Source organism: Podospora pseudoanserina, chromosome 2, assembly GCF_035222485.1.
Source record: "Podospora pseudoanserina strain CBS 124.78 chromosome 2, whole genome shotgun sequence".
NCBI classification, from domain to species: Eukaryota; Fungi; Ascomycota; class Sordariomycetes; order Sordariales; family Podosporaceae; genus Podospora; species Podospora pseudoanserina.
In genome coordinates, this window is record NC_085921.1 from 3,874,115 (window position 1) to 3,898,118 (window position 24,004).

Genomic DNA, 24,004 nt, shown 5'->3' on the forward strand with positions numbered 1-24,004 from the left:
CAAGAAGCGGGAGAGATAATGGGTGCTTGGGACTGAAACATGTTTCGTGTGGAAGTTCGGATGAGTGAGTGCGGCTCGGAGGTAAGCTTCCAGAGCCTCGAAGCTCTCATCTGGTCTCTGTGGAGGTAAGTGCATAGTTATCATTCCGAAGGAACTTATTAACTCAAGAAGGTGTTGGAGATAAAACATGTCTCTTGGCGGTTAAGTGATCTTCTTTAGAGAATTCGTGTAAGATCTTGACTTTGAATTGAGGTTAATAACTGAGGATGATAAGTGAGGTGATGGTGGTCCAGTGACAAATCACGTGCTCCACTTTTCGACGTCACAACGGTTGTAGCCTATCAGCTTGTCGCAATTGTGCCCCTCTATTCCTCAAGGTGACGAACTAGGAAGGCGTGAGGTAAAAGGGTAGCTCAGGTCAGGCATCAAATCAGCCATTGACTTTGGACGGAAGCTACTCATGTGGAGTTCGCTCTTCCGACGACAGGCGGGGAAAACAGCCACCACCACCACCACCACCACCACCATCACCAGAATCACAGCTCACCGACAACAGCGATTCGTAAGCCGCCTCACCTACACAAACGGCACCATGAGAGATCCGAACACCCTCTCTAATTATGATGCCTGGCGCACCCGGCACACCACTACCAACCTCAAGGTGGATTTCACTTCCAAATCCCTTCGCGGCAAGGTCATACTCGAGCTTGAGTCTCAGACGGACGAGAGCAGCAAGGAGATCATCCTTGACTCTAGCTACCTAGATGTTTCAGCCATTAAGCTGTCTGGGGAGTCCACCAAATGGGAGATCAAAGACCGCCAAGGAGCCAACGGATCCCCGGTTCACATTGCCGTCCCTAACGGTGCCCCCAAAGGAGATGTCGTCAAGGTCGAAATCGATGTTGCTACCACGGACAAGTGCACAGCTCTGCAGTGGTTGACTCCCGCCCAGACGAGCAATAAGAAAGCTCCGTTCATGTTCAGTCAATGCCAGGCCATTCATGCCAGGAGTTTGTTCCCTTGCCAGGATACTCCTGACGTAAAGAGCACCTATACCTTCAGCATCACCAGCCCACATGTCGTTGTTGCGAGCGGTGTCCCGGTGAAGGGTGGTGAGACTGAGGGAGAGGGCGACGAGAAGGTTTACAAGTTTGAGCAAAAGGTTCCTATTCCATCCTATCTCTATGCGTTGGCCTCGGGAGATATCGAGAGCGCGCCGATTGGAAGGATATCCTCTGTTGCTACCGGGCCTAATGAGCTGAAGGCTTCGCAGTGGGAGTTGGAGGGTGATATGGACAAGTTCCTGGATGCTGCAGAGAAGATTGTCTTCCCGTATAAGTGGGGAGAGTATAATGTGTTGGTGTTGCCGCCAAGCTTCCCTTACGGAGGTGAGTGATGGTTGAACTGTTGGTAGCGTGACATGCAAGTACTGACTTATGGTAGGCATGGAGAACCCTATCTTTACTTTTGCTACACCGACGATTATCAGCGGCGACAAGCAGAATATCGATGTCATTGCTCATGAGCTGGCTCACTCATGGAGCGGAAATCTCGTGACGAGCTGCAGTTGGGAGCACTTGTAAGTCACTGCGAGCACATTGGGAACTATTCTAGGCCTGCTTCTAACTCTAGCGTTTTAGCTGGCTGAACGAGGGCTGGACCATGTATCTTGAGCGTCGTATTCAGGCTTCGATTCACGGTAGTGAGGCTCACATCGATTTCTCCGCCATTCGCGGATGGAAAGCCCTTGGTAAGTCTCCAGGCCATATACTGCCCGGTACCTTGCTAATATCGTCTAGAGGAGTCCATTGAAGAGTTTGGCAAGGAACACGAGTTCACCAAGCTCTGCATCAGCCATAAGGGTATTGATCCAGATGATGCTTTCAGCACGGTGCCTTATGAGAAGGGCTTCCACTTCATCTACTACCTCGACAAACTTGTCGGGCGTGAGAACTTTGACAAGTTCATCCCTTATTACTTTAGCAAGTGGGCGAACAAGTCTCTTGACTCGTTCGAGTTCAAGGATACCTTCCTCGGGTTCTTCAGCGCCCCGGAATACGCCAGGCTGAATGACAAGATCGCGGAGATTGACTGGGAGGGCCGCTTTTACAACACTGGCCTTCCACCAAAGCCCGAGTTTGACACATCGCTTGTTGATGAGTGCTACAAGCTGGCAGAAAAGTGGAAGCAGAAGGATTTCCAGCCTAGCCCGTCGGACATCGAGGGATGGACTGGTAACCAAATTCTCGTTCTGTTGAACGAGGTTCAAGACTTTGAAGAGCCTTTGTCTGTCGAGCAGTCGGTATGTTCTGAACAGAGTACTCTCATTTCCTGGTCCCTATTTTCGCAAGCTGACACAGGAATAGCAATCCCTCGGCGAGACTTATGGCCTGACAGACTCCAAGAATGCTGAGCTGAAGTCGGCCTACTACCACATCGCCATGAAGGCCCAGGATACCAGCTCTTATCAGGGTGTGGCTGACCTTCTTGGGGAGGTAGGGCGCATGAAGTTTGTCCGCCCTCTGTACCGGAGCTTGAACAAGGTGGCTCGCGACCTTGCGCTGGAGACGTTTGAGAAGTACAAGGACTTTTATCATCCCATTTGCCGGCAGCTGGTTGAGAAGGACCTTGGAGTGGCTAGTAACAGTGCTTAAGCCATTCTATATCAGGCTCGAATTACCAATCAATGAACCCAACTTCACGGCGTAGCCAACGAAACAGACATTTTTGCCCGAAAGGCCAAAAACACTCCAACATTTTGTTTGTAGCACAATATTATGTTTTGGGTGTGGTATTCCCCGAAAAAATATCAGCCGCTACCTAAAAGCCCGTGGATCCTTGTAAGAGACAGGGAAGAGGGTGCTAAATGAAAGACATGCAGGTACACAGAAGCTATGATGGTATGTTTTGAGATGAATAACCAAAGATCTCGTACACATGAACTGCTCATTTGATGTACAAAACATGATCACCGGTTACTTACATGTGAAGAAAACTTAATTTCCAGCCATGACGAAGCTTTCTGCTGTCCAATAAGCTTCGGCCCCACCCTCCAGACCAGTTTGTCAACCCTGGTTCAGCGTCGAGTTCCAGCGAGCGCATGCCGCTGGCAGCGTTCGCGCTGTCGCGTTCTGTCCCCGAGTTTTGTTGACACGGAACAGCACTTCTAGAAATCCCAGATCCTCCAGAGATCGCCAACCACCCCGACAGACATAGACGAGGCGCACAGTTCCCAACAGCCATCTCCTCAGTAGCTTCTGACCTGTCGCGCGCACAACACAGGCGAAGCTTCCAAACATCCCTTCGCGCACCGCTTTGACTCTTAACCACGATACCTAGCCCAATAACTTTGACGACTCCATTTTCCTCTAGGCCCCCGCGCACCTCCCCCGCAGACACGATCTCGATAAAGACGTCCACCGTCCAGCCATTCCGCCCAGCATTCCCACCACCATACCCGCACCGCAGTAGGAAACACGACGATAAACCCCTTCTTGTTTTTGGCGTGGTGGAGGATGCGCGCGAATGTTGTTTTACAGACTGGGAACTACATGCTGGGAAATACCACGAGGGACTAGATTGCTCGATTAGCGAAACCCATCCGACAGCTGTTTGTCCCTCCACCTCAGGGCCACAAAACAAACACGCACGAAGAAATTGGAGGTCTACTTTGTAAAGAGGAGATACACCACAAGTTCTAACCATGGCACCGGGCGCGGGCCCCGCGGGGGGAGGGGGAGGAAATATCAAGGTGGTGGTCCGATGTCGTCCCTTCAATTCAAGAGGTAAGCGACCGCCTCCTAGGCTACAAGAGTGCATATGGAGATGGTGAACTGACCTCTCACCTCAAGAACATGACCGAAACGCAAAATGCATCATCGAAATGAAAGGAAACCAAACCATCCTCACCCCTCCAGATGCCAGCGCGGGTGGAGGGAAATTAAGTGGGAAAGACTCGGCTCCCAAAGCGTTCGCGTTCGACAAGTCATACTGGTCATTCGATAAAAGCGCTCCAAATTATGCCGGTCAGAACCACCTCTTCGATGACCTGGGCCGACCGCTGCTCGACAATGCCTTTCAGGGGTATAACAACTGCATCTTTGCCTACGGCCAGACCGGTTCGGGAAAGTCATACTCGATGATGGGATATGGGAAGGATGCGGGTATCATTCCCATGATTTGCCAGGACATGTTCGAACGGATCAAAGTGATGCAGCAGGACAAGAATTTGAAGTGTACGGTGGAAGTCTCGTACCTCGAAATTTACAACGAAAGAGTACGCGACTTGCTAAACCCAGCGAACAAGGGAAATCTCAAAGTCAGAGAACACCCTTCAACGGGTCCGTATGTGGAAGATTTGGCCAAGCTGGTGGTAGGAAGCTTCCAGGAGATTGAGAACCTGATGGACGAGGGTAACAAAGCGAGAACTGTCGCGGCTACCAACATGAACGAAACTTCGAGTAGATCCCACGCCGTATTCACTCTCATGCTCACCCAAAAAAGATTCGATCCCGAGACAAAGATGGAGATGGAAAAGGCTGCCAAAATCTCTTTGGTTGATTTGGCTGGTTCGGAAAGAGCCACCTCCACAGGAGCGACAGGCGCGAGATTAAAAGAAGGCGCTGAAATCAACCGATCGTTGTCCACACTTGGTCGAGTTATCGCAGCCTTGGCCGATTTATCAACAGGCAAGAAAAAGAAGGGCGGTACTGGCCAGGTACCATATCGCGACAGTGTTCTTACTTGGTTACTCAAAGACTCGCTGGGTGGCAACAGCATGACGGCCATGATAGCAGCCGTGAGTCCAGCAGATATCAACTACGACGAAACCCTGAGTACGCTACGTTATGCCGACTCTGCCAAGCGCATCAAGAACCACGCAGTTGTCAACGAAGACGCCAACGCCAGAATGATTCGCGAGCTCAAGGAAGAGCTGGCACTGCTTCGGAACAAACTAGGTGGTGGTGGAGGAGCTCCAGGGATGCCGGTAGAATCATATCCAGAAGGTACGCCTCTCGAGCAGCAAATCGTCAGTATCACAGCACCGGATGGTACGGTCAAGAAGGTCTCCAAGGCAGAAATTGCGGAGCAGCTCAACCAGAGCGAGAAGCTTCTGCAGGATCTTAACCAGACCTGGGAGCAAAAGCTGGCCAAAACAGAAGAAATCCACAAGGAGCGCGAGTCTGCACTCGAAGAGCTTGGTATCAGCATCGAGAAGGGCTTCATTGGCATGTCGACGCCCAAAAAGATGCCTCATTTGGTCAACTTATCAGACGACCCGCTTTTGGCCGAGTGCCTCGTTTATAATCTCAAACCTGGAATCACAACGGTTGGCAACGTCGAGTCTAACGCGGACCACCAAGCAAATATCCGTCTGAACGGCTCCAAAATTCTCCACGAGCACTGCACCTTTGAAAACGCGCCTGATGGGACCGTGACAGTCATTCCGAAGGAAGGAGCGGCCGTCATGGTCAACGGCAAACGGGTTACAGAACCTTATCAGCTGCACTCTGGATATCGGATTATTCTAGGCGATTTCCACATCTTCAGATTCAACCACCCGCTCGAAGCTCGTGCGGAGAGGCAGGAGCGAGCGGACAAGAGTCTGTTGCGCCAGTCCGTTACCGCAAGCCAACTGCAAACACTTGAGAGAACGTCACCCACACCCAGCCCCAGACCTGGTCATGACAGGAGCCTTAGTACAGCCATCTCAGACTTTGGTGGGAGCCGCCCGGATTCTCCCTCTCCATTTATGCGAAACCCCAGGGAGGCAGATTGGTCTTTTGCGCGCAGAGAGGCGGCTGGCGCCATTCTGGGGACAGATCAAAATTTCGCCAGTCTTTCAGACGAGGAGCTGAACGCTCTCTTTGAAGAAGTGCAACGAGTCCGGGCCGAACGTGTCAATGGCCGCGATGACAACGAGGACATGGAGTCGATGGCATCCTTTCCCGTCAGGGAGAAATACATGTCAACGGGCACCCTGGACAACTTTTCGCTCGATACAGCACTAACGATGCCATCTACCCCTAAGCAGGGCGAGGCCGAGGACAGGCTGCGTGAGATTCGCGAAGAGATGCAGACACAACTTGAGAAGCAAAAGGAAGAGTTTCACGATCAGATCAAGAGTGCCGAAGCGGCAAATGTGGAGGTTGCCGAGATCAAGAAGGAGAAGGCCAAGATGGAGGAGACTCTGGTCAAGATCAAGGCCGAGATGCAAAAGCAGCTTGAAGTGCAAAGGCAGGAGTTTGAGAAGAAGATTGAGAAGTTAGATCCCCTCAAGAGACCGAAGCCCAAGCCGAGACTCTCGGAAGAGGAGATTGAAAGAGCCAAGGTCGCGGTCAAACATTGGAGGGGGAGGCACTATGTGCAAATGGCCGAGGCGGTCCTTCAGCATGCTGCTACACTGAAAGAGGCCCAGATCATGAGTCACGAGCTGGATGAGCATGTCGTTTTCCAGTTTACAGTGGTGGATGTGGGCCACATGATGTGTTCGTCCTACGACATGGTCCTTAACGGGCTGACCGGCGAAGGGGAAGATCCCGCACTCGAGGATGCACCTAAGCCGTGCATTGGGATCCGGGTTATTGACTACAAGCAGAGTGTGGTACATCTATGGAGCATCGAGAAGCTCTACGATCGAGTGAGACGCATGCGGCAGATGTATCAGTACCTGGACCAGCCTGAATATGCCCAGCATCTCAGTTTGGACAACCCATTCATTGAGGACTGCATGCCGCAGTATACCCTCGTTGGAGAGGTTGACGTCCCGCTCAAGGCTGTCTTTGAAAGCCGAGTTCAAGACTTTACGCTTGACGTATTCTCCCCATACACATCACACACGATCGGGATTATCAAGTTGGCGCTGGAGCCGTCTAGCGCGCGAGCGCCCACCAACACTCTCAAGTTTAACATCGTTATGCACGAGATGCTTGGGTTCCCCGAACGTGAGGGCACCGAGGTGCATGCCCAGCTATTCATTCCTGGCATCTCCGAGGATGGCATCACTACTACGCAGATGATCAAGGATTTCGACGAGGGCCCCATCCGGTTCGAGAGCGTTCATAGTATGAGCGTTCCGCTGTTCGCGCCACCCCAGACTACTCTTCGCGTGGCTATCTTCGCCAAAGTGTCTGCCATGCACCTCGACAAACTTCTCAGCTGGGACGACATGCGAGACGCTGTGCCTGCCAACCAAAAGCCCAAGACTCCTAGGATCAGCGAGACTCAGTTCTATACCGAAGAGAAGCATGATCTGCTCACCCGAGCGCAGATATTGGAGCTGAACGAAGAGGGCGAGTACAAGCCAGTCGAGGTCACGCAAACAAGCGAGATGGACAATGGAACTTTCCAGTTGCATCAAGGTCTGCAACGACGCATTTCTCTCAATCTCACTCACAGCTCTGGTGATGCCCTGCCGTGGGAAGACGTGGCCAACATACGAGTGGGTAAGATCCAGCTGCTGGATAGCGCTGGAAAGTCACCCGACATGGGATCTTCTGGTCCCGACCTCCATCTCAAGTTGGCCTCCAAACCAGTTTTCCGGACGAATGCCAATGGTACCAGAGGCTTGACGATCATCGGTCAGTGGGACTCTAGCTTACACAACTCGCTGCTACTGGACAGGGTGACTTCGGAGAAGTACCGAGTTCAAATGACGGTGTCCTGGGAGATTTTGTCAGAGAAGCTAGCAGAGCCGATGAAGTTTTCAATGAATCTCTGCGTACAAATTGTCTCGCGGTCGTTCATACGACAAACATCAATGTTTTCGTCGCTCTGGCAAAACGTCCGGTTTGTGCACTCTTGCACAGGGATCTTCACTCTTCAAATGCGACCTGCGCCTATTAAGAGGGCGGGCGACTTGTGGAGGATGAATAGTCAGCATGACTACGTCAAGGGAGAGGAGCTTCTTACAGCTTGGACACCGAGGGGTGTATCTCTTGTGGCGGACTTTATTGGTTCAAGGAGGAAAAAGCAGATGATGAGTGAGATGGCAGTTATCCAGTCGCTGATGAAAAAATATGGCTATAGGGAGAATGGGCACCTCAACGGAATAGACGGTGGACCCAACGATGACCTTTTGCCACCACCGAAAATCAACAGCGATGCTGATTCTATCGCCGAGTTGCTCAAGGATGACACACCTGAGGTATCGCCGACTACATCACCTGTTATCTCTCACTCCGAGCTCGCCAAGGATGGGGAAGAAAGCCCTGAATCAAGAACGATCGAGGAGCCCACACCACCACTGGAGGAAGAGAAACCAGTATCAGAGTATGACGACAGGCAAACTGCCCTGTTAAACAAATGTCTCAAGCTCTGGCAGCGCTACCCAGACTCTACGCTCAAACTCATTTCACCGGAAAACACCGATCCTCCAGAGGATGGTGTTGCAACTGAAAACAACCCCAACGGCAATGGGAACGAATACCATTACAGCGCCCCAACCTTTGTCGCTACTGTCATCCGGGTCCCTAAGAACCCTTCCGTCCTCAAAGGCGGTTATCTCTTGGTCCCTAACGCCGACTCAACTCGCTGGGTGAAGCGCTTCGTTGAGCTCCGTCGTCCATACCTTCACATACACTCCGTCGCCGACGGAGAAGAAATCGGCATTGTCAGCCTTCGAAATGCCCGAATTGACTCGCAACCGGGTATTCTTGGCCTCCTACACTCCCATCAAGACTATGACCACAACAACTTTGACCCTGACAACGTGGCTCAACAACAAAGCGGCAGTATCGTAGGCGGCGTCGCGTCCACGGCTACAGGTTTGATCTCGTCTTTGACAGGCACACCCGGACAAGGGCAAGGGGTTAGCAGACTCAGCGAACGGCTGCAAGCAGGCGTGTTTGCCATTTACGGGACGGATAACACGTGGCTCTTTGCAGCGAGGAGCGAGAGGGATAAGCTGGAGTGGATTTTTAGAATTGATCAGAGTTTTGCGCAGACGGGGAGCACACCGGCCGGGAGTGTGATGGATGCCGGGACCAACAGTGGAACTGCTAGTCCCATGCCAAGGTGGTGAAGAAGAAGCGCGCGGAGGAAAGAGCACAATCGGATAGGGGTGGATGGGATGGTAAAAAAAGGGAGATACCCAGGACGTTTTATTTCTTTCCTTTATTTTGTTGACTTTTCGTTTATGAAGAATCTGGATTTTCATGAGCTGCTTTCATCCTGGCAGGAGATGACACACTGGAGGGGAGAAGATTTTGCTATAGATGGTTTCGAAAAGACGGTGGCATAGAAAGAGCTCCCTTTTTGTTTGTTGCCAGACTCATGATTTGTTTTTTTCCCTTTTGGTACATGAGATAACTGTATATAGCTAGGTGAGGTAGTTGGAAGCATGCTTTTGCAACACGCGATACGCGAACAAGGAAACATGGGACAGAGGGACGGTTGATTGTTAAAGCAGGATAAGGTAGTTAGGAAGGGGGCAGCCAGGGAAATGAATTGGGATGTGAATGAGGTTATGGAACTGAGCGAGATACCTATCATGTTTGAAAAGTTGTCCCTTGGGTGTCAGTGATGTCTTGTTGTTTGCTAGCAGCGGCCCATCATCCCGGTCTTCAGCGTGTACAAACGGAAGCTGGAGAGAGAATCCAACTTGATCAACTTAGTTTCTGCCCTTAACCAGCACATACGACCATACGCAGCTGAAAATACGGGATCCCGTCCGCTCTCCCCTAGTCAAACAGCTGACGGCCAGACTAGTACTCAGGTGGGTGACCACTGGGGAATCCCTGGTGTTGTATGTTTTTGGACCCTTTTTGGGTCCACTTGAAGGTCATCGTGAGGTCCTGGCAGCAGCACATTCGAGAGTTTTGAATGGGTGTTAAAAATATGATGGTTGACTCGAGAATGTGCATTATATAATATTCACTTTGACCGATCGGATGGAATGGTTCAACGAGAGCAGATGTCTAAATCTCGAGCTTCAGAAAAAGTCTGGGTTACGTTTGTCTGGTGACGCTTACCGGAGCTTGGTTTTCGGTTTTTAAATCCCTCAAGAAATTGGCCGCTTGCTGTCGATAGATCTTGCTTGCCAGTAATCCTCGCACATCATTTAGGACACTGTCAGTATTATGAGCAATCAGCGTACATACAAATGCATGGACACCCTCACTACAAAATAGTTGATACACACAAGTAGGTTAACCCATATCTATTGTGAACTATGCGTTAGAAGATGACTATTACGCCTTCACAGATCGTAATAGGTCTTTAAAGATAGTTAAAGTACCTTGTAATTTACCTTCAAGGTATAGTTTACAATATACTATAGGTTAACCTACTTGTGTGTATCAGCTATTTGGTATTGAACAGAGATGTGGGTTACAGTATTGTATTCTACACGCTCCGGTCTTTTTCCATTTTTTTTCGCTAGCTAGCCATACTCAATCAACATCACCACTACGCCCGCTCCCACCCACTACACTCCTCATTGCTTTCATATAGACGACTATGCCGAGCCCCTTGATGGACGCTTGAGAGCTCTGCCAAGAAAAAGCATCCTAAGCCCGCGCCTCCAAGTACTTTGCTGCCTTTTCCCAAACAGCCTGGTCATTGGCCGAGAGCTCCCTCTGAGGCAACGCCTTGATACCCGCATAAATAGCCTTAAAGAACTCGCAGGCAATCTCAAGGTCTTCCGGGAAGGCAGTGGCGTAGGGGATATAACTGGAGGGAAAGTTCTTCTTCTTCTTGGCCATCTCGGGGTCGTTGGGATTGATCTCGTCAAAAAACGTCTTGACGGCAATGCCGAGGGATACGTCGGGATCGAAATGGAACGGGAGGCTACAACGTCAAAGTCAGTACATTTGGGTGTAGAAATGAGGAGAGATACCCATCCCATACCTGTTGCCCAACTCCCAGTTGGCGTCTTTCCGCCGGTCAGCCTGAGCAGCCATGAATGTTGAAGCCAAGATCGCCTCCACCAAGTCACGGTCTGCCGCCCGCACCTCGGATGCCAACGAACGGAAAGCCAGCAGACTCTTGCTGAGGGGCCCCGTATACCCATAGGATTCATGCCGAAGTTTCAGCAGGCACGCACACCTGCTGATCAACAACAAGCTCAATTGGTCGTCCTCGCTGCCGTGCATGGGTAAGCCGCGCAACTCTTCATGCTTGTTCTTGGCATTTAACAAGTCGAAACGAATGAGCTCAAGGGCGACAATGATGGACTCGTAAAGGTGTGGTACCTTCCAGTACCTCTTGGCTGTTGGCTGAAGTGCAGTGAGAGCTTGTGATAAGGCCTTGCCCCAGTTGGTGAGTTCGTGTTTATTGTCAACGTAGCCCCGAATGTGAAGAAACCGCCAGATGGAGAAGGATTTGATGAGGTCAGGGCTCAAATTCTTCACCTTTTTGTCCTTCTGAGAGAAGGTGGTGGCAACGAACTCTGGCTTCTCAAGCGCCAGAACTTCAGAAAAGATGGATCCGTGGACAAAATCCGGGAACAACTTCTCGACTACCTCGGCGGACACTCTCCAGCTTTTCCACTGCTCCAGGTAAGGGCCCTGGTTCTTGAAGTCCCACAACTTCCGCTTAAAATCCCGATCAAACCATACGCCCATGGTGACGGTGCTGTGTAAGAAGGCACGGTGAAGGCGAGCTACCACCAAGCTCAAGGCGGCTTCTTTGATCTGGGGAGTTTGTTGAGTAACCAGCTTCCTGTACTCAGGCGAGACCGTCCCATCCAGGGTGGGCAAAACCTCCATCGAGGCCGACGTCTGCTTCTTAGAGGCTTCAGCCTGAGTAAAAGCATGCGTGATGGGGTTCAGAATCCGTGGACCAATTAGACCTGTGTTCAGGTAATGGAACATCTCGGGCGGAAGAGAGAGGCCCAAATACTCATAGTTGTCTTGAGTAAGAGTGTCATAGTTGTGAACGGTTATTTCTCCGTTTTCCTTGATGTAGGTGAAGTGGTCAACAAGCATTCGGGCCTTGCGGTACTTGTCCAACCAGTTGGGATCCTGTGCTTTGAGGGTATCGACAAAGGTGATGCAGACCTGCGTCACATCCTTACGAGCGACTCGCAGGATGTTCAAAGCATCATTGATGTTGGACGGTTGGTTCTTGATGATGTTGCCGTCTGTAAGGGCAGGAAAGGCCGGTAGAAACGACGTGCCCGCCATGAGCATCAGGTCGACAAAAGTATGGTCAGCGACGTTGAGGACACTCAACAGATGAGTCTTGGAAACTGCGCGGACGGTTCTAGTTTCCCAGTCGATGCTTCTGATCACGCAGTCATTGATGGGGTACATCAGGAGCTCGACAGACCCCATGACACCACCGACTTGGTCCGAGTCAGTCATATCAAACGAAGCAATCTTTTCACACGACGTGTTAGCAAGAACCTTCGGTAGGCATCAGGCAATCCTGAAACTGCTCACCTGAGCTGCAGCGTTGAAGGGCGCCACAAGAAAGTGAAGCTTTCTCTCCTTCAGTATCCCCTGAAGAAGGCGATAGAAGTTGTGAGGATGAAACGCATCTAATTCAATTAGCTCTGAGCGAGACATGTCGCCTTCCCTGCGACCTTTGGGTTCAGGTCGATATACATACTCGTGTTCTCGCCGAATGACTGAACGGCAGCATCAGCCTGGCCATTGAAGTACTGCTCCCAGGCCCTGTCGGTTTGGGCAATGCCTTCCCGAGCACGTCTGATGTTGACCTCATCTTGACCCTTGAGATTTTGGCCATCAAAGATAAAGAAAGGGATAACATTGTTGGCCTGCCATTGGTTAAGATCGTTCTCAATGCGCGACTGGATACCGGTTACGCCCCCGAGGGCCGAGAGGAGGGGCTCGCTGGGCTGTGAATCGAGCTGGAGGTGGAGATAGTAGGTCGCGTCAACTGCGATGGCGTGGTCCTCGAGCATCGATACGGGATAGCTCCTGAATGAAAGCAGGCAGGCGGTCAGCAAAGGTGCTCGGAGAAGGCGGACGAAATGGAATTGACCTACGCCACCTGGGAGTTGATGTACGCATCCTCAAGAAGAGCTTCCATGGCTGATTAGTGAACGGTGCTTTCAAAGTAGAATATATAAGAAAAGAGAGGTGAAGAGACGGGGATCCGTCGTTGGGTTTGTTGCCGTAGGCGCCGAACACAAAGATACGAGACAGCGAATGGCTGGGGGGGTATTGTCTTGTGTTGCGTACGGTATGCGATGTGTGCGTGGAACAGCGGTGGTGTCACAGTGGTGGGAGAGCTTGTGATGCGTCACTCCCCGAGCTTGAGGATGCGTAAAGCTAGGGCAGGTTGTTGTTTCGCAACGATAAGGAAGGTACGGCGTGCGTGGGGAGGTAGGCGCAGAGCTTGGTGGCAGATGGCGGCGGGGTAGGTATTCGTTTCGTCGTCGAGAGTAGAGCGCAGAAGGCAGAAAGAGGGCAAGAGCAGTCGAGAGAAAGAAGTCAGATCGTGGACTTACTCGGCATCGTGACGGTGCGGCGATCACAGCAGCGATCAACAACGAGTCTTGGGGGCAGTATTCGCGGCGGCAACAATGACAGAGGGGGGGCGTCTATGAGAGGGTCCCACAACTGGCGGCCAAATAACCTTTCCCCAAAAGAACCCAAGAGTCGCAAAGCTGGGGTCCCTTTCCTTCGGTTGGGCTGGAGCAACTTCGTAAGAGGCTCTCAACGACAAGATGCCAGGAACAGACTTAATGGTGGAGCTTCAACCCAAAGCAGAGTCTGGCTGGGCTGACCAGTTAGGTAGATTATGGCTGTGGAATTCGGGTATGATCAAAAAGTCGTAAAGTGAAGAAGAAGATTAAGGAACGACTCGAGAGTTTGTCAACCACAACCGCAGACCATCATCTGGCCGGAAATCACAAGGAGGGGTCGTTGTTTTTTCCTTTTCTCCAAAGAGGCGTGAGGCTCAGGAACCAGAAGACGCTTTGAAACCTTGCTCCCTTTTCCGTGTGGCTGATTGCTGCAGATTGACAGGGGCCCGAGCTCCCTTCAATCAATGGGTGCGCACTGTGTAGACACACTGTGACCCCTGAGATGCCCCCTTTCCATCTAGCTCTCATGGATTCCAACATTGAGGATCAGTACCCAGGCATGATTCAAAAATGTATGAACGCAAAATAATAGAAGATACCTTGCCTACTCAGTCAAGGACTGCGTCTCAGCATCAGACTAGGTGTTGAGACCCAATCCCATTTGCTTACTCACACCCAGCCAACATTTCAAAATGTTTTCCAGAAGCCTCGAAGCCTGCAGTGGAAGCCTTCTACTTCCAATTTCTCAGCCTGATAAATCAGTCCAATTGGTTTTTCTTTCAACACCCACCATAAAGTTACCTAACCACTCTGGAACGTAACCGTTAGGCGACTCCTCAGTGACTAAGCCCGACTATCTACTGCTGCAACCTAGGAGGCCATATTATTCAACCCCCAAGTTCATGTAATACCAGCCCTTTTGTAATCGCCTACCGTCTTTGTGGCAAATGCCCCCCGGATTCTCACCGCTTCATTGGCCTTGTCCGCAGCCGGTACTATCTCAGTCAAGACTCCCACCCACACACTCAGCCCTACCCGCACACCAGCCGTCTTCCGCCCTTAAGGCTGACCAACTGCCATATTAGTGCCCTCATATGTTGAGCCCCTAAAAGACCACCATATACCAACAAGAGTAGAGCTCCACCATACCAACCCTCAAAGAAACACATTTGCCTATGACCATTTAGAACCATCTAGACCTCATCACCCCCCAAAGCAGCAAAGTTGCCCAAAAATAACAACCTCCCGGCCTAGATCTAGACCCGGACAGTCCGACCCCAACGTCGATCAAGCGACAAGAAAAGAAAAGATTCCCGCGCGGCCAAGACCAGGTCATGAGTATAGGTGTGTGTGGGGATATATGCGTGGTCGACCGGCCCAGCCGCTGAATCAAGGTCATCAAATGTACGGTTCTTCATTCGACCCACTCGCACAACAAGAAGGGAGTGAGAGCCGTTATTCAGCATCCAGCATGATATTGCCGGATGCCTGATCGAAACCCGCCAAATGGAGATAAGCCCAATGGTGGATGGACCTAGACTTCCACGACTACGTAGATTCAAGACCATTAACGTTGGCTGTGTAGAGATACTTGTAAGTTGACCACCCAAGTCCTGGAAGCCATGGTATAGGACACTGGTAGCTACCCACACACCTACCGGTGACGAGATCCATTATCCAGCATCTATACTAGACAGTCCAGCCTGATATCACAAGGCCCGATACCTAATGAACGTCCATCTCATCTTCCCTAGAGTCGTAACAATGTCGGTGAGTCTAGACTTCTGCAAGTCATTAGTTTCAACATCACAAATGTTGATAGGCATATAGTCAGCATAGCAAAGACGATCTCTTACTCAGCAACCTCCTTGATATTGCCACATGCTGACCTCAAGTCCCAGTTTACCTCACGAAATCCACCGAACAGACAATTTCGATGACGACGACGACGACAGTAGAACGAGCCCAGAGTCCCGCAGCTCGGTTACCACAAAGCCAGTAGAACGAGTCCAGACTTCTGCAACTCCGTGACTCAGGGCAACGCTAGACCCTCAACACTTTCGAGACCCTTCAAGTCTATGAAAACATTGTTGACTTCGTGATGGGTCGACACATAAGTGAAAAAAAGGGGGCAATGAAACAGCCTGCCTGCCTAACCCGCGCTCGGCGAGCCAGAATAGGAAGGCAACATAACACAACACAAGATAAACCAAACAAACATACATCTCAACCATGAAAGCCTAGCCCACCTCGCCTCTCCTGTCTTCCCCAGACCTCCCACACCCATCTCCACACCCCAAGAAATGTATATACCATAGCCCAGCAAAGCGGGAAAACAAGGCGTAGGTATCCGCCCTCACCAGCAACATCGCCAGCCTTGGCAGAAGTAGCTAGCAAGCTGAACTCCCCCCGTGAGCCATCCAACCTCGTAGTCAGTACCCGGTTATGTCATCATCAACTCAGGCAGAAACTCGAACACCCAAGCATCACATCCAATACATCCCATCCCAACCTGCCGGCATCAATACCGCCACAACAATCAGTCAGTCACTCCTGATCGACCGGCCCTCACCAAAAGCCACGAAACCATCCCCTCCGTGTGCTCCATCCGATGACGAAAAAAACGTGGCAGTGAAACCATCACTTTTCCGGCCCGTCAAGACACCCGGGCGGATAAGCCTCTGTCAACAGGAAAGCAAATACCGGGCTCGTAAAGGTGCGGTGTGGTGAGTGATACAAACTGTAACAACAGCCACGCCAGAGAGTGCAACTCTGGGCTGTCCCGCACCGTAATATCTAGAATGAAAGAACCGATAGACATTACAGTGCAATATCCCCAAGGCCAACCAGCTGATCAAGTGTGCAGCTCCCCAGCCTTCCTGGGGAAAAAGCCCTCTTGTTCATCTGTGCTGTTCTCACCGCGCCTTGCACCAATACTAGTAAACTGCGCCCTTAATGAATAGGTAAAATGATAGTTGAAAATGTGAAATTTGGATGCTGCACCCTTACGCCAAGAAACTTGTCTCCTCGATTGACAGGTACACCTGCGAGATTGATCCCGCCATAACAGCCTCCGATATACACCGCTACGTCCCCTCTCGCAGCGTAGAAAAGGCGGAGAGCCGAGAACACGGGACGTTGGGGTCCGCGGGGCTCGGCGAGGAGGCCGCATCCTCTTGCATGCTCTCCGGCTTCTACAGCCTTGGCTTTCAGGCCTCCCTTTTCGCATCTCATCCTCTCGCAAAGGAAAAACAGATGACTCTTCTTTCGGGAACATGTTCAGCTCAACATGGGTAGAAACAACAACGCTCCTGCGTTACGATGGCTGGTAGGTAGTGTCATTCCTACCCAAGCACGTGGATGGCAAGTGGAAATACCAGGGAAGCAGCTTTCTGTGTAGTTGTTGGTTGCTCTGTACCACACAGCCTGCCGCTCCCGAAAAGAACATGAGATGGCATGTCGTCCAACCGTCCAATTGTGCGCCCTTGTTCGTTTGTAAAGAGCCGTCGGAGCACCAGTCTTCGCCCCCACAACTTACTTGATCGTAGGGCTGCAGTTGGATGTCAGTTCGTTTCAGAACCACGGGACACCGCAGCCGCAAAAGGGAATTTATTCGCAACCTGGAACAAGCTGCACTGCAGGTTCGGTCCGAGATGGGAGATGAGTAACACGGTGATATTTTGGTTCGATGCCCGAATCGCCGTCTAGATATCAAGGTAAGCGAGATAGATTTGGAAGAAGTGCTGATGGTCAATGTTATTCTAAGGCATCTTTATGTGGAAGCCTGGAAAGGCCTAACGCAATGAGGGTAATTGACTTCCGGAGCGCAATGCCAGTGACCAATCTCGGCGCCAAGCTTCAAACGTTCCCGGGATGACGGGCGGGTAGCTGGGCATTTGGTTCTCTGGGACCGTGCCTCAAGAGAGCCGAGACAAAATGTCCCGGTAACCAGGGGGGAGGGGGCCATCCATGATCATGGTGCGGGACGAGGGGTCCCTCTGCTTGGGGTCCCTCTCGTCTGGATCGCACGTGGCACCAGGTACCACCATACCGTACCGACCACCACCATCAGTGAAGCAAACCCGCAATAGGCAAACTTATTCACTGTCGCTTAACCCAGGCGGCAAGGTGATAGAAGAGCCGCGGTCTGTACGACCCGACGAATATGGTGTGGTGCCAACATCAGTACTCCCCCCTAAGTCTGCAGATGGAAATAGTCTGAAACAGATATGCATCTCGGACATGATCGCAAAGTCGCAGCCGTGATCAATATTCCCAGAGCGATACCGAGACATCGGAGTAGGTTGAAAGTGACAGGTTGAGCAGTGAGATGTCCTCAACAATCATGACCGAAGATTCTTGGCTATTCGGCAATGTATTCCCCGGGAAACCCTCCCTGATTGTGCCACTCGGTTGTGGTAGCGGGACCTCCACGTGCTGACAGTCAGCAGCTTGGTAACCGCTCGTATAATTCAGCATCTTGATTGCTTCATGACATGAAGTTGTCGCGGTCTGGCGGACTTTGCTGTTTCCGATCAGGAAACTGACGGTCCAAAAATCTCACCGGAACCAATAGGTCTGGCTGCGGCTGTTATGGTCATTATTCCGTCCGATGGAGTCTCTCTGCACATTGCGTGGCTGCTAGGTCGGTGTGACTGGCATGCCACACTCGTCTATCCACAGACGAGCTCTAAACACCATTCTTGAGGTTGAACGATGACATGCTGAGTAACTCGCGTGTCGTCTGTACATACGTTCGCGGGGCAGATGCGGGACCTTACGTAGACGTTCGGTTGCTTGGCGGAGCGTATGGCGGATAACAGACGGAAATAAGATATCGAACGACATAGCCCCTTCATGACCCGCCATCATCAGTTCCAATCCAAGAACCATGACTTGGGAATAGCCGTCGCACCACGTAAGTCTGACGTGCGGCTCGCGACGATGTGGGATATCTGATGGAAGAGCCATGTGCATTCCAAATTCTCTGCAAGTGTAGCCAGGTGCGGTTGTGGCAGATGTGTCTCTTGTGACATGTGGTTGGAAGCCCAACACGTGCTGTTGGTACAGCTGCAGATGCTCTGCCGAAGGCTTGCGGATCGTCCGGCACTGGGCGATGCGTTCCACTGGGTCGGAGACAGACGACAGACGACCGGTACCACCAGAGCACAAGTCCACCACACTTCGCGTACTACTGAGCCGCATCTGCAGGATTCTAGAGCACACCAGATATCGGCACGCTGGCTAAAACCGGCAACAACATGCTGGCATTACCCGCGAGGAAGTCGCCGTGTATCGCCGTATGTCGCCGTATAAACCAGTTTGAAGACGAGCGGGGCATAGAGAATCCGGCGTGCCTGGCAATGTCTCTGTCTGCGTAGTCAGCATGCGACCGAACGACGTTAACGTAAACGGAAAAAGATTGTGAAGCCTCAGGCAAGGTACCTTTTTTGTCGCAGAGGGCTGCATGCAAGTGGCTCGCGCCAGGTGTAACCCCAGCAAAGCCCACTGGTGCTTACACAGGCCACCAAGGCATCCATCCAATTCCATCTTTGGATGCCACTCAGCCCTATGCAAGTGTATGAAAGTGGCCCAGTGTGCGTATTGACAGGTTTCGAAAAATTCCATTCGCCCCCAAAAACGGTTTCGATGTTCGTTCTAATTCCCTGTTTGGTACTTGACTCTCGGCCCTATGCAAAGAGTAGCATCACCAGATGTCCGGATCTCACGGCTTGGAGGCGCAGATGCATCTCATCGTTGGGCCCAGTACCGAAACCTGTCGTAACTGCCATGCATTTCGTCCAGCTTGCCTTGGTGCCGTCCAGTACCTTTGGCCCATGCCGTGCGAGTCACATCCCCAGGGGGCGTGATATGTACCTTGACAAGGCGTTCCACCAATATCACCCAGTCGTATCACGATGCCTAAGGCGTGTGGGGAACGTAAGGAAAGTAAGGTCTCTTTTCGCCTTATGTCATCTCGCGGATTTGGGGCCCCCGCGGGGCACTGTCGCCTGCAACTACATGGCAGTTCAGGAAAGAGGGCGAGATGAAGTTGCACATCTATTCAAGTGGCATTGACATGTCGTTCAAAGTTATATATATAAGGAACTTCGTGTTCCCAGGTTCCAGTCCTGTTTTTATCATCAGCATCAGCAACACATCCCATCAACCGCGTCAACCAGCTCAACTTTTCACTCACAGCATCACCACCAGCAAGCTCTTCCAACACAACCTATCAACACCCAAACCATCATCCCTAGCCTCAGCTTTTAAACTTCAACCCATAACCCAAACCTTCGCAATGGCTGCCTTCGCTTCTTTCACCACTGAGCCTTGTGTCAACTATGGCCGCTCCGGCTACAACAAGTAAGTCGCCCTCTCGTCTCAACATCTTGGGGTCTCCATAGACTAACACCATGCTTCAGGGGCAACTCCGAGGATGATGAGGAGAACAAGTTTAGCAACTTTGGCCGCTCGGGATATAACAAGGGGAATGACGAAGACGAGGAGGACAAGTTCCGCAACCATGGCCGCTCCGGCTACAACAAGTAAGCCTTCCGACCATCGAGATCAACTTGAAGTCTTCCAACCAGAACTAACCGTTTCACAGGGAGAACGACAAGGAAGAGGATGACAAATAAGTGCCTCCGGAAAATTCACAACACCAGACCGGCATTCTCTCCCCTCTTAATAACCAGCTCAACTCTGAAGCCATCGCCAGCTCACCGGGGCAAGACTCGCTGACTGTCTTCTGTTTCCTCCTTTGTTTTTCCATTTGTTTTAGAAGATTTCATCCGTCATCACTGACGATACTCCTCATGTACCATCATTGCATATAGACGGGCGGCATAAATATCCGGGGTGGCGGCCTGATCGCATCCCAAAACCTCAAGAGATGGACCTCACGGTCAATGGCGGCAGGCGGTGGATTTCCTTTGTCGTACACGAAATGGCCGGGACGAATCATGAGCTTCTGGCCCCTCGATGGGGACCTTGTACAACACGGATATTATTATTAGTTAGACTAGAATTGCATTGCATATTCATTTTCCAACACAGAATCTGTACCACATTGTCAGTCAATAGTCTCTTCATCACATTGCACAAAAAGGAGCATTACTTTTCGAAGATGACTCCTAACACTTCTTCGACGTCCCCGGAGTCGCCGCGTCCCGTGATACAGGCAAGCCGGTTGGCGGCAAGTCGCAAGTGCTCCGCCGCGAGTACAACGTCGGGTTCTCTTCCGGCCCCGCACGCTTGTGCCTCCGTCATGAAGCCTTCTAGATGCATCTGGCATTCAAAGAGAAGTTGATTTTGTCGTTCAGTGACACCAAGCAAATGATGCATATCGCCAGGCAATGAGGTGAGCTCTGAGAATGATTGGACCAGTCTCTCAGTGAGGGTATGAACACCCCCTGGATCCGTTAGCCCTGCAGCCGCCGTCGCCGCAGCCTTGCAGGAAATGGTGAGCGGCTCGGCACCTTGGAGACCCTGAACGCTCCCAAGAGCCGAACGTTTAAAACCTTGGATCAGCGGTTCCAGTGTTTCTCGTTCCACAACATCACTCTTGTTCACCGCAACCAAGCACTGCTGAGCTGCAGCTGCTAATTTCAGCGTCTCCACGTCATAGCTTATCTGGTGACCGCCTCCTTTTCCTGCTTCCACGGAGGCCAAGACGATGACAATGTCCGAATCCATTGCCTTCTGACGTGCTCTGCGGATGCCCTCCTGCTCGATAGCGCCGATGACTGGGCTCGAGTCCCCGTCATGATTAGCAATCGACCTGGTCGACTCCGTTCGTATGCCAGCTGTGTCAGCAAACGAACAGAGATATCCCCGAATATCAAGATTCGCCTCGATAACGTCGCGGGTAGTTCCCGCTTCCGAGGAAACAATGGAAGCTTCCCGTCCAACAATCTGGTTCATCAAAGAGCTCTTCCCGGCATTGGGCGGTCCCAACAGAGCTATCCGGATACCGTTCCGTAGAAGCTCACTCTTTTGACTGCCAAGCTTGTGCATGTTGATTGAATGCAAGATGCCCTCCACTAGCCGTCTGACATTGGTAAGCAGCTCGGTCGGCGATTCGTCAAAGTGCTGATCTTCTGAGAAGTCAATGAGTGCCTCGATCTCACCCCGAGCCAGCAAAAGTTCCTCTCGCCAGCGTTCGTATGTTTTGCCCAAAACACCCGAGTTGCCCTGCACGGCCACGCGTCGTTGCTGTTCTGTCACGGCGTCAAGAGTGTCGCCCAGTGACTCCACCTGTGCAAGATCGAGCCTCCCATTCAGGAATGCACGTCTCGTGAATTCGCCTGGTTCAGCATATCGAACTTTGCCCGTGGTCGAGCACTTTGGAATCGCCGCAAGCACAGCCTTGATCGTAGCAGAGCCTCCATGGACGTGCAATTCAAGCACATCTTCGCCAGTAACGGTCTTGGGCCCAGGGAAGTAGAGAATGAGGGAATCCGAGTCCAGGATATTGCCATTGGGCAGATTGGCAGAAGCTGGGTCAAGCAACGTCCTCACACCAGCATATCTGGGTTTCGGTGGAGGTTTCGTTGGGCATAGTGCTTTGTAAACCTAATCACATGTTAATGGAGAACTTATCACTATACTCCACGATGGATAATGTGTTACGCTTAAAGAACCTGGGCCAGAAATGCGGATAACGGCTATGCCCGCCTTTCCCGCACCCGATGACAAGGCATATATGGTGTCGTCGTTCTCATTGAAGAGCATGTCGTCAGTTCTTGGCGTAGCATAACCAAACTGCCGCATGCTGGGTTTATGACATGACAGCCATGGTTGAGGTTGTTGTAGAGCGGGCGCAACAGGCAATGCCCACGGCCGTGCTCTGAGTGCCCTCTTCAACACATAGCGAAACATTGACAAGAATCAAAAGGGAGAAAAGCGGAAATACAGCAGGGAAAAAACAGGTCTGGCGTTGTTTGTCATTGCTTCTTTCCTTCATATTCAATTGAAGTTTCATGTTGGAGCTTCCAATGCTTGATCTCTGATTGGCTGGTATGGGGGTAGCTCCGATAAGATAATCGGTGGCACGGACCCGTTCGCTATCAACCAAAACTTCTGTCTCCAAAAAATTTATCAGCAGCGCATCTGGACGAGCCCCTCCAGAATCAACGATTTGCCTACGGATTCTCGACCTTCGCCTCCCTCCCACACCCGCAACAAATCTGCGCGTAGTTTTTCACCACCACCATAACGCAGACAAGACAGACCGAACTCGAGAACCGCGATCATGTCTGACGAAATCGTCTGGCAAATTATAAATCGTAAGCATTGGTTTTCATGGAGGCGAATTGGTTGCATGGTCTCAGTCGCTAACTATCCGAGTAGAACAGTTTTGCGCCTTCAAGCTCAAGTACGCATTAGATTATTTGCCATTTTGAGCTACACAAACTGACTTTACTTAGGACGACAAAGGGCCAGAACTTTTGCAGAAATGAACACTCGGTCAGCGGTCTTTGCAACAGGCAAAGTTGCCCTCTCGCCAACAGCAGATATGCAACCATCAGATCATCGCCCAAGGGCACGATATATCTGTACATAAAGACAGTACGTGGCCATCGCTGGGACGAAAGATGACAGTGGCAATGGGCGAATAGCTAACTGCGTATGCTCTCAACAGATCGAGAGAGCGCATATGCCAGCGAAATGGTGGGAGAAGATCAAGCTTTCCCAGAACTACGCGACGGCCCTCCAGCAGATCGAAGACAAGCTCCAATACTTTCCCAAGTTTCTTCAGCACAAGTGCAAGCAACGTCTTACGAGACTCGTACAAGTAGCGACCCGCATGCGTAAGCTCGCCGCCGAGGAAGCCAGACTTGGCGAACAGCTCGTACCAAAGATGGCGCCAAAGATCAAGGCACGTGAAGCCGCCAGAGAACGCAAGGCCCTTGCGGCGGCCAAGCTGGAGAGGACGATCGAGAGAGAGCTTCTTGAAAGACTGCGACAAGGCGCGTACGGAGACCAGCCCCTCAACTGCAATGCGACTATCTGGAAGAAGGTGCTCAATGCTCTTGAGAACGAGGGCGAGGGCACCCGCGATAAGGACATGGACAAGGGTATTGAGGATGATGATGAGTCCGAGAAGGAGATGGAGGAGGAGCTGGAAGAGGAGGACGAGGAAGAGGACGGAAACGTCGAGTATGTTTCTGACTTTGATGAAAGCGACGAAGAACTCGCGGATATCGAGGACTGGTTGGGCAGCGAGGAAGACGATGATGCCGAAGACGATGACGATGATGAGGATGACAGTGAGGAGGACGACGAGGAGGAGGTCAAGAAGAAGGCCGGTGATAAGCGGAAGAGAGGTCGGGCCGTCAAGCCATCGGCACGCAAGAGGAAGGAGATCGAGGTGGAGAGAGAGACAGAGCGGTCCAAGCTCCTTGCTTTCTAGATATGGGAATGGACGGCAGGATGGAAAAGAGCTTTACTCGGCGTTTATGGGTTGTTCCTCATGGCTGGCAAGATGGGTTGCCAGGTGTCTTT

At 51.5% G+C, this 24,004-nt stretch overlaps 7 protein-coding genes across 7 annotated transcripts; 4 read left to right on the forward strand and 3 right to left on the reverse strand.

The window, feature by feature from the left end:
* Positions 1-357: 357 nt before the first annotated feature.
* Positions 358-2,654, forward strand: LAP2_1 (Leucyl aminopeptidase yscIV; the record flags this gene model as incomplete). Its single annotated transcript, XM_062944745.1, has 5 exons — positions 358-1,388; positions 1,444-1,579; positions 1,641-1,750; positions 1,800-2,302; positions 2,367-2,654. The coding sequence occupies exons 1-5, from the start codon at positions 461-463 to the stop codon at positions 2,652-2,654; spliced, it is 1,965 nt and encodes a 654-aa protein (XP_062803606.1). The 5' UTR covers positions 358-460.
* Positions 2,655-3,703: 1,049 nt separating this feature from the next.
* On the forward strand, positions 3,704-9,663 carry QC764_210390 (uncharacterized protein; the record flags this gene model as incomplete). The annotated part of the gene is made up of 2 exons (XM_062944746.1): positions 3,704-3,785; positions 3,852-9,663. The coding sequence occupies 2 exons, from the start codon at positions 3,704-3,706 to the stop codon at positions 9,020-9,022; spliced, it is 5,253 nt and encodes a 1,750-aa protein (XP_062803607.1). The 3' UTR covers positions 9,023-9,663.
* A 628-nt stretch (positions 9,664-10,291) lies between these two features.
* Positions 10,292-13,863, reverse strand: QC764_210400 (uncharacterized protein). The gene is made up of 5 exons (XM_062944747.1): positions 12,953-13,863; positions 12,553-12,884; positions 12,384-12,481; positions 10,849-12,320; positions 10,292-10,788 (listed from the first exon to the last, which is right to left on the reverse strand). The coding sequence occupies exons 1-5, from the start codon at positions 12,994-12,996 to the stop codon at positions 10,509-10,511; spliced, it is 2,226 nt and encodes a 741-aa protein (XP_062803608.1). The 5' UTR covers positions 12,997-13,863; the 3' UTR covers positions 10,292-10,508.
* Positions 13,864-14,246: 383 nt separating this feature from the next.
* On the reverse strand, positions 14,247-20,270 carry QC764_0041980 (uncharacterized protein; the record flags this gene model as incomplete). The annotated part of the gene is given in 6 exon segments (XM_062940298.1): positions 14,247-15,279; positions 15,352-18,255; positions 18,267-18,864; positions 18,941-19,626; positions 19,695-20,034; positions 20,222-20,270. 2 exon segments carry the CDS (start codon positions 20,268-20,270, stop codon positions 19,904-19,906), a joined length of 180 nt encoding a protein of 59 aa, XP_062803609.1. The 3' UTR covers positions 14,247-15,279; positions 15,352-18,255; positions 18,267-18,864; positions 18,941-19,626; positions 19,695-19,903.
* QC764_0041990 (uncharacterized protein) lies at positions 19,134-20,253 on the forward strand. The gene is made up of 3 exons (XM_062940299.1): positions 19,134-19,861; positions 19,921-20,043; positions 20,106-20,253. Exons 1-3 carry the CDS (start codon positions 19,542-19,544, stop codon positions 20,134-20,136), a joined length of 474 nt encoding a protein of 157 aa, XP_062803610.1. The 5' UTR covers positions 19,134-19,541; the 3' UTR covers positions 20,137-20,253.
* Positions 20,271-20,611: 341 nt separating the features above from the next.
* Positions 20,612-22,515, reverse strand: MSS1 (mitochondrial splicing system protein; the record flags this gene model as incomplete). Its single annotated transcript, XM_062944748.1, has 2 exons — positions 22,130-22,515; positions 20,612-22,072 (listed from the first exon to the last, which is right to left on the reverse strand). The coding sequence occupies exons 1-2, from the start codon at positions 22,376-22,378 to the stop codon at positions 20,612-20,614; spliced, it is 1,710 nt and encodes a 569-aa protein (XP_062803611.1). The 5' UTR covers positions 22,379-22,515.
* An 80-nt stretch (positions 22,516-22,595) lies between these two features.
* Positions 22,596-23,937, forward strand: mak16. The gene is made up of 4 exons (XM_062944749.1): positions 22,596-22,785; positions 22,850-22,874; positions 22,927-23,068; positions 23,142-23,937. The coding sequence occupies exons 1-4, from the start codon at positions 22,752-22,754 to the stop codon at positions 23,910-23,912; spliced, it is 972 nt and encodes a 323-aa protein (XP_062803612.1). The 5' UTR covers positions 22,596-22,751; the 3' UTR covers positions 23,913-23,937.
* The last annotated feature ends 67 nt before the right edge of the window (positions 23,938-24,004 follow it).